Source organism: Stegastes partitus, unplaced genomic scaffold (genome assembly GCF_000690725.1).
Source record: "Stegastes partitus isolate 25-593 unplaced genomic scaffold, Stegastes_partitus-1.0.2 Scaffold704, whole genome shotgun sequence".
NCBI classification, from domain to species: Eukaryota; Metazoa; Chordata; class Actinopteri; family Pomacentridae; genus Stegastes; species Stegastes partitus.
The window spans coordinates 308,952-318,505 of record NW_007578435.1 but is presented as its reverse complement, the minus strand read 5'-3'; the positions used below and the strand labels follow the sequence as shown (position 1 = coordinate 318,505).

Here is a 9,554-nt window from a genome sequence, read left to right as displayed (position 1 = left end):
ATGGATGGATGTTTAAAAATGAATGCTTTTGAAACTGCTTCAGTTTTCATCGACGCCATCAGAAAGTCAGAATTCTACTTGTTTATCAATCAGGCGGTCGATGCTGGTGTTCTGATACTTCATGTATCTGATAAACCAACATGGCGGACGGTTAACTGGCTGAATCTGTGTCGGAGTTTTTACAGATTCGGGTCACAGCAGCGGGTGACAAAGAACCTCGAGGAATCGGTTCGTCTTCCTCTGAAGGCGTGAAGGACGTCATGAGACCACGATGGCCGGTTAAAAGACGCCTTCAGGGGAGTCATGATTCCACCGAACACGACGGTCCAGATGTGACTCCATCATCCTGTTGGGCTACTGAGTCACAGCTTTAAACACCAGCGTCGTCTGTGCAGCTACAAAGTGCTGCCGAGGACTTCAATTACATAATGATTTAAATGGACTTGAACGGAAAATGTCAGCTTCGAATTAGTCCTGCAACAAATAGCTCTTTTCATTACTGTTTAACCAGCTGTTTGTTTTCTACATTTATCTACTTGTCATTAAAATATGAGTAAAAAAAACACAAGAGCTTTTCTGCAACATTATTGAGTTTACTGCCACAGAGGAGGAGAGAAACCAGGAAACATGAACATCTGAGAAGCTGCAGTCACAGAAGTTGGACTGATAATCTTTTAAAATGGCGCAAACGGGTTAATCAATTATCAGAATAGTTGTTAAATTAATTTAAAGTTGATTTACTGCTGCAGCTCTGTTTGAAACTGATATTTCTCCAATGTTTGTATTCATCTCTGTGGAAAATTCACCACACAGGTAATAACATATAATAAAACTAACAGCTACAGATTAATTTGTTGTTAATAAACTAAAACAAACGCTGCTCCAGTAGGAATATGAGGCAGAAAATCAATAACAAACAGCACACCAGCAGGAAAAAAGTTACATTTAACCAAGAGAAAGATAGATTTAATTTACATTTAATTACATGCACGGCGCTGATTTTATCTGCTGTATGTGCAGATCAGAGAGCAGCCGACAACACTGTACCACGACGGTCCGACTCAGATCAAAGACCCACTTAGATAAATCCATGAAAATCCAAACATGAGCCGAGCTGAGCTTCAGATCAAATCATGCGACTAAACGCGGCCTCTGGCTGTAATCTGAAGCTGCACTCGGAGCCGCCGCCATCGACCGCCGCCACTCGGCTCCGTAATGGGGTTAATGTGTGAGTGTCAGAGCCGGAACAGAACCGGGCCTCCGTGATTCACCCGGTTTAATGCAGCGCTGCCAGGCTGGTTCCTTTTAAAAACACACTAGATGTGTGCTAGACGAGCAGACAGATTCCAGCCTCCCGCCCCCTGACCCAGCATCTCTTCAAAACGCACTGAACCAATTTCCAATTATACATTATGTGGCACTCGGTGGCCTGATGGTGTTCAGTCCAAGGCTGGAGGCCTGCAGCGACTCAGAAAAACAAGCCATCACAAAACTGTGGATTTTACAGTTTTTACAGAGCAGAGAGAGAAGCACAGCTGATTAAAACCTTTCTGATGTGACTGATGTTCTTCTCATCCAGCAGGGACCTTTATCACGTCAATCTCCTTCTCTTTTTCTATCGCTCTGCACTCCGCAACGCTCTTTGAAATTCAAATTTAGTGCTTATTAAGGCCTCGACGAAGAAAGCTGAACAGGCTTCCACACCAGAACTAAAGCACAACAGTCCTGGGTGACACGTTTTAAATCCGTCTCCATGTTAATATTGAAATTATTCACATGCTGACAAGCATCTCCCCATAAAATCTAACATACTGTTATGAAAATACGCCAATAAATATATTTACAGCAACGTCCTGTGGTTAAAACATCACAGATTTCAAATTAAAATAACATCAACATGTAATCTGGGTCATTATTTACCGCAGAATAACTGATTATGTATTTAAATATGCAAAATTCATGATGTAGGTCAAGATAGTTTCTCTTTTTAAGAATGTTTTGGACTCTGTTTACTCTGAGGCTGGAGGTTAGATTTATTTATATTGTCGATTAAATTGTGGATTACTTTTTTAATTAATTGTCTAATCTATAAATTGTCAGACAATCGCAAAAAATGTCAATTACTGTTTACCAAAGCTAACGATAGAAATGTCTTGTTTTGTCCTCAAACCAAAGATATTCAGTTTACTGTCACAGAGGAGGAAAGACAATATTCAGATTTAAGAAGCTACAGTAACAGAATTTAGACTTTATCTTTAAAATGTACTCAAACCAATTAATCAGAATAGTTGGTGATTATTTTAATAGTTGACGACTTATTGAATACTTGGTGCTGGATTAATTAAAATTGATATTTTCCCAAGCTGGTACACATCTCCACGCAAAATTGTGCATCTGGATAACAAAGTATACGACTGGAAATATTGACTGTAACGTTCTGTGTGCCACCATTATGCAACGCACATAAAACATCACAGATTTAACGTGTAATCTGGGTTCTTATTTGCTGCAGATTTTGTATTGAAATATGCAAAATTCATAATGCAGGTCAAAATAGTTTCTCCTAAGAACTTTTTGGATGTTAATTACTCTTGAGCTCAAACTCATTATCTTTACTGTTGATTAATCAGTCAATTAAATGCTGAATGCTCTGCACTTATAGAGCGCTTTTATCCAAAGTGTGTTTCTTATTCACCCGTTCACACACACATTCACACACCGATGGCGACAGAGCTGCCATGCAAGGTGCTGCCTGCCACTGGGAGCAACTTCAGGTTCAGTGTCTTGCCCAAGGACACTTCAACTGTGGAGGGGCAGGGGATCGAACCTTGCCATTGGAGGACAACCTGCTCTACTACCTGAGCCACAGCCGCCCAGTTAGTTTCACAATTCAACTACTCATTTAATGGTTGCAAACGAATGGATTAACTGTTGGCACTGAAATTCTAATTCATATTTTCTGTACAAAACCTGATTGCATTTACTGAATTATAATAATCACAATATTTAATGCGATATACTGTCAATACATGACGACACATCAGATTTACAAATGTTAAAAAAATCGTAATATGGGTCAGGATTTACTGCAGAACAACTGATTTTGTATTTCAATATGCAACATGCATGATGTAGGTCAACATAGTTTCTCTTGTTCAGAGCTTTTTATGGTCTTAGATGTTAAATTTGAAGCATCTTTCAAGGATCCACAGACAATAATCGAGCCTTCAAACAGGCTCTATTGTCTCTATTGCACAAGTCCAAACTTAATGAAAAGCCAACCACAAGCAACAGGGTGTAAACTGGTGTCTTTAAAAGAACCACAGTAAGGTTGGTCATCATAGCTGTTCACCGCTTTCAGATTCCTCAGACACACATTAAAATGCAAACAAGATATCATTCATCGTCTCCGAGACAAGACGACGTCTCTATTTTTGTCACTTTCCAAGAAACACGGTTGTTGTCGAAAGCTTAGTCACGCAACGCTGGAAAAGCAAGTTTCCTCAAATTCCTACGTGGAAAAAAAAAAAGTTCAGTTAAGTTTAAATCTGAAGGTAGCGTTTGTATTTAAAGGAAAAAGGGGAAACAGAGCCGCAGACTGTTCTTTTAAAACCCAAAATGTGACGTGAAATTCAGTGTGTCAGTGGCGCCGAATGACCACAATCACATGTTCAGTCCTGATCTGCAGTTTTGCATAACAGAAGCTCCTTGTTGTAAATGTTGGGGGGGGGAACACATTTATTAGCGCTAATAAACAATGATAAACTGTCTCATTTTAAGAAAAACAAAAGTGGTTCGCAATGTAAGGGTGCTTCAAGTATTCCTCGTGTCACTTAAGCACTAAAATATCCATAAAGCGCATCACTAATGACCACAAATAGATGAAAAATGTGTCTAATGCTGCAGATAGCAAAGTGAAAACTGAATGTTTTTCCGTGATTTGAAGCCAAATCCGCCTTTTTTTTTTTGTATATCAAACTGAATCGCTCCAAAGTTGTTTGGGAGGAAATCGGGATACTCAGGATGTGTGGCTTTGATTTGAGGTTTACATAAGCATTACATCAAGCTCTGCCCCAAAGCAGGAAAACCTCACATCTATTAAGCTAGTTTTGTTTAGACACTGCAACTCCATAAATGGCCTCCACTCCGCCCTGATTCATACCTTATCAACAGAAATTAGTTTAGTTCAGCTCGAGTTGGCTGCTTGAAAGCTAACATCATGTCTCCGAGCAGCTCTTTTAAAGCTGACAACAGAAGTGAATACATTGCTGTGAATTATCGCTTAAAAGTCAAATGATTCAACATTGTGTAACCTCAGTGTTTGCATTATGTTGAACAATATTTGTGCTTATTTAAATCTAACCGTTTGGATCTACTCAATTAAAATGCAGCCCCCCCAAGTAGAGAGTTAATGCGAAATCAGTACTTGTCATTACTCACATTTTAGTCTTAACTCACCTGTATTTTTCAATCCTCCTCAGTATTAGATGATACCACATTTCTGCACATTTTTTTTTTTTAGCTGCTCTTTGCTGGATGAGTTGTGTTCTTCTACCTTTCTCTTTAAAATATCCCCAAAGATGTTCTACTGGATTCAAGTCAGTACTTATCCAGGTAGTAGTTTTTCCTAAGTGTGATTTTTTTTCTCCCTCTTGTGTGATTTTGGCAGTTTGCTTTGGATGGTTATCACGCTGCTTCTTCAAGAGAACTGCAGACTGAGAGGCATCTTATCAGCCAGCATTCTGGTTAATCTACAGACATTCATTGTGTATCTAGAAATGTCATCTCCCCGACACGTTTCGCACCCAAACAGCCTCATATCATGATACTGCCACCTCCGTGCTTCACTGTCAGGACGATGCATTCGCTGCTATAGTCCTGGTCAGGTTCACATCAAACATGCTGGAGTCTATCAGAACCCAACAGATTTATCCTGGTCTCATCTGACCAAAGAACGTGCTCCCAACATTCTTTTCATGTTCGCGAGCAAACTTTAATCTTTTGTGTCAAAGAGCAAGCAAGCGAACGTCCTTCACACTGTGTGAGCGTCACAGAAACTCTGATTTTCCAAGTCTGAAGCAGCTGCCGTCTGTTTTATAAGAGCTGAATTGTGAAAGTAGTCCGTGGAGTCATTTTAGGAGGACTGCAGCTCTGATTAGTGGCACCATTACTCCTTCTATACCTCTTGATTACTGCTGCAACAGAGTTTCACTGATTTTTTTTGTTGAACTTCCTGAATCATTTTCCATCTATGTGAAGTCTCACAGTCAGAGTTTTCAGTTCCTCTGTTCACTTCTTTTCCATGTGGAGCCATGATGCAGACATGCACATAGACACAGCCCACAGGCCCAAGACTGACTGACTTCTGCTGTTCACGGCTCATTTTAGAACCACCATCATGCAGCTGTGCCGGTTGAAAATTACAGATGGACTCTTTAGTTTCAATGATTGACTTTCAATGCACTGAGTTTCTCCATTATAACCTGTACTTTCAATATATTCTAAAGGCTTTCTATTTTACTGTTCATAAGGGGAGATACGCTACTGTTAAACATAATAACTTAAAATATGCTATTACTGAGAGCTGATACAATTTAGAATCATTTGACATTTCACTTCTGTTATATAGTGGGAGATTATGTTGAGATTTTATGTGAGATTTCTAAGAAGACTGACCGACAATAGAGGCTTTAAATCTAAATGTGACTTTGTTAGGCTCCTACATTTACTGACGATCTGTTAAACGTTGATTTGATTGAAGCAAACCCAACATGAAAACAGAAGCGAATGTTGTTGTCCTGGGAGGAGATCAACAGACACCGATAAAAGACAATAAAAGCCCGCAGGACGTTGCTGTTTGTTGCGGAACTCTCACTGAATTGAGCATCTTTCACGGCGTTAAATTCCGCTAACTGTAACAATAAACACAGCTAAAACTGTTCAACACAAACGATCTAAACCCAAGCCGAAAACTGCAGTAAACTTGCTTTATTTCTTATTTTACTGAAGGCCTCTGAGCACAAACCAAAGACCATCGGGCGTCCCCGGACCCAAGTTTGAAAACCTCTGGAAAAGCTAACTAGGTTAGCTAGCTGCGCCGCTAGCAGGGCAGCTAGCTGTGTAGCATTACTCACCGCGGCTTATTGTGGTTCCGCTCAGGAACGAAAAACAACTGTTAGCAGCCGAGCTAGCAGCTAGCCCCAATCCTCATAGCCCGGGGTTCCTCTCGGCAGATAATCAACACCGCGTCCGGCCCATCTCCTCCGAGGTCCCTCCTGGTTGTGGTGAAATTATTTACGAATCTCAGCGGCTGGTTCAGCGGGGTCAGAGAGAAACTTTAAGCCGCCTCTCTCTAACGTCCCTGGGTTACTAGCCTGAGCTAATTGGCTAGCTTAGCTTCAATAGCCTTCGAGCTAACGGTAACATTAGCGGTTCTCCGGGGTGTGGCTGCCGTTTGTCCGCGGTGCTACACTGCCGAGCATACTGTCCCGCTGCACCGAGCCTTTGTGGTTCCCAGTCTGGAGACTCGTCCTAACATCTGCGCCCCATCCTCCGGCTCCTTCCTCCGTTTTTGTTCTGCTAAACACAAGATGGCTCAGGCTGCTGGGCGGGATCAGCGCTGCGCTGTTTCCGCTGAGCTTTCCGCTTCACAAATAAAACGGTATAAATAAACCGACCTACATTATATTAATAATCTGGTACAAACGCTCCGAGGCTCCATTTAATGATTATTATCAAGACTGTGAGTCTGTTAGACACGTTTCATAATGAGGCGCTGCACTTTTCAGACATTTACTACAGTATACAACACAAGTGAGTACACCCCAGTACATGACACTGAAATGTCAAAGGATTCAGGACTACATGAGCTCACAATAAGCCGAGAACGTACTCCTATGAACAATCAGAAACAAATACACAAGAAGTCTGTGCAGACTCTCAGTCATCAAAGTCGTAAAAATCCTAAATGCTCCAGTAGAAAGCAACTGGCTTTTTGGGGGGATTCTTGGAGACATTTCACCTTTATCACAGGAGACCAAGATACATGTATTTGGCTCAGATGGACTCCAGCATGTTTGGTGTGAACCTGACCAGGACTACCACAGTGGATGCATAGTCCTGACAGTGAAGCACGGAGGTGGTAGTATCATGATGATATGGGGCCGCACGAAGGCAGAAGGTTTTGGGGAGATGGCATTAACAGATGCACCATGAATGTCTGTAGATAAACCAGAACACTGGTTGACCAAAGGTTGTAGAAGTGAAGAAAGCTTTTGGAAGAGAGGTGAAATGTCTTCAAGACCAAAAAAGAAGTCTAGTTGTTTTCTACAGAAGTAAATACCTCAGAAAGAATACAGGCCTCAACTCAGTGAAAGAAATGTGAGTCCACCTGTGATTTCCAATCAGCCAAACTGCATGAACGTGGTTCCACAATGAGCCGTGAACAGCAGGACTCAGTTCTGAACCTATGTCCAGCTTCATGTCCTCATCGTGGCTCCACATGGAAAAGAACTGCCAGAGGAACTGAGTAATCTGCTTGTGAGGCTTGACAAAGATGGAAAAGGATCAAGGAAGATAACTACAAATAGTTGTCTAAATCAAAAGTGGAAACACACTAGCAGCAGTAATCAGGAGGTTTAGGAGCCGTAGTACCACTAATCAGAGCTGCAGTGGTCGTCGTCCTAAAATGACTCCACGGACAGTGAACTGCTTCCACAAGCTGTGAAAAACAGATGACAGCTGTTTCCCACTTGGCTCACAAGGGTTATCAATGGAAATCAGAGTTTCTGTGCAGCTCTGACAGTGTGAAGTACACCGCACATCAAATTCTAAGGACAGCATCCAAGAAAAACCCATTTGCTTGCTGTTCAGTGCTGAAGTTCTAGCTGCTAACTTGCTAAAGAACATAAAAGGAACCTCATGAATGTTGGTAGAACATTCTTTGGTCAGATGAGACCAGAATAAATTTATGTGGCTCAGATGGACTCCAGCATGGTCAGTGTGAACCTGACCAGGACCACCACAGTGAATGCATAGTCCTGATGATTAGGAAATCAGGTGGGAGTGTGACGCTACGGGACTGTGTGAGTGCAAAATGTGTTGGGGAGATGATGTTTATAAATGGTACCATGATAATAACTCTAAATCTGTAGAAGGCTGGCAGAAGAGGAATATTCAAGCACGATAACCATCCGCGGCACGCTGCCAAAATCAGAAAGAGTTTCACGGTTCAACCTTCTCAAAAGTGACATTTTTTGTTATTTTGTTAGTCAGTAAAATGATCACTGTGAAGGTCATCATTTATTTATTTTCAATTTTTATACACCAAAAGATCAAAGAATTGGGAAAACACTCAAAATATTAATCCATGATGTAAATACCTATGAGGTGCAATTTTATATAAAATAACGAAGAATGAAGAAGCTGTTTACACATTAATGCATAAGAAATAATATTCCAATATGTATTGTTTAATCATTTTACAGTTTCAGGCAGCATCTGCTTTCAATGCCTAACTTCTACTTCTGCTTTTATAGGAACTCCTACCAAAGTAATGTTCTGAATACTTTGACTTCCACTGCACAGACATCATACAGGAGTATATATGGAATGTCATGTCTGGATTGCACTTGTCTCCTTATCTGTTTTGGTTTGATGACACTGACATCTGGACATTTAAGTTTTATTTATTGAACATTATTTCACTGACACCCTTTAAAATGTACATTAAGTCGATGCTGAAAAACAACTGGCTGGAAAATAAACTGACAGTTGGTCATAGTTGTTAACATATTGTTTACAAGCCTGTATGTCTCAATGAGAATGAGAAAGACTCTGAAAGCAGTTAAATTGTGACATCTAGTGGTGCTTCTGCAAACTGCACCACTGATTTTGATGCTCAAACAAATTCATTTCCATATTAACAAGTTCAGATGTTCTTAATTTTAAATATTTCTACCTCACATATATGAATGAAACACAGTATTAATAATCTCTGGTTTGATATTGTGCAAAGATCTGATGATTCAAGCAAGCTGTATTTACCAACCATCTTTATTGCACAATCTAGCAATGCAAGAATATAAAAACATATAAATTTCATCTTTAGTTATAAACATCTTAAGAATGAAAACAAAAAAACATGACGTTACAGTTGCATGTTAAACAGTCCCATTGCTACCAGAGTCCAGGTTCAGGCCCCCTCAGTCCACCTCCTCAACAGTGGGCCCCTGGGAGCCTCCTCTTGCCTGCTCTCCACAGCTGCCTGCAGGCCTCCCTCCCTGATACAACTTGCTGATGACTGGGTTGCACACTTTCTCCAGCTCCTTCTGCTTGTGTTGGAACTCCTCCTTCTCAGCCAGCTGGTTGTTCTCCAGCCAGCTGATGGTCTCCTCACACTTCTCCAGCAGCATCTTCTGCTCCTCCTCACTTATTTTGCCCTTCATGCTCTCGTCCTGCAGGCTGTTCTTCATGTTGAAGGCGAAGGACTCCAGCGAGTTCTTGGCAGCGATTTTGTCCTTCTGCTGCTCGTCCTCCACTTTGTATTTCTCAGC

The 9,554-nt window shown here is 41.0% G+C and overlaps 2 protein-coding genes across 2 annotated transcripts in view; both read right to left on the bottom strand.

Moving 5' to 3' along the window:
• LOC103363962 (serine/threonine-protein kinase TAO2-like) overlaps positions 1 to 6,599 on the bottom strand; it is a 29,916-nt gene extending 23,317 nt beyond the window's left edge. The window contains exon 1 of the mRNA XM_008290947.1: positions 6,135 to 6,599. The gene's annotated coding sequence lies outside the window, so the exon portion shown is untranslated. The remainder of the gene's footprint in view (positions 1 to 6,134) is intronic.
• A 1,689-nt stretch (positions 6,600 to 8,288) lies between these two features.
• The window catches only part of LOC103363969 (heat shock 70 kDa protein 1-like), a 7,867-nt gene continuing 6,601 nt past the window's right edge, over positions 8,289 to 9,554 (bottom strand). Inside the window, exon 2 of the mRNA XM_008290954.1 lies at positions 8,289 to 9,548. Coding sequence (XP_008289176.1) covers positions 9,204 to 9,548 — 345 coding nt within the window. The 3' untranslated portion in view covers positions 8,289 to 9,203. The remainder of the gene's footprint in view (positions 9,549 to 9,554) is intronic.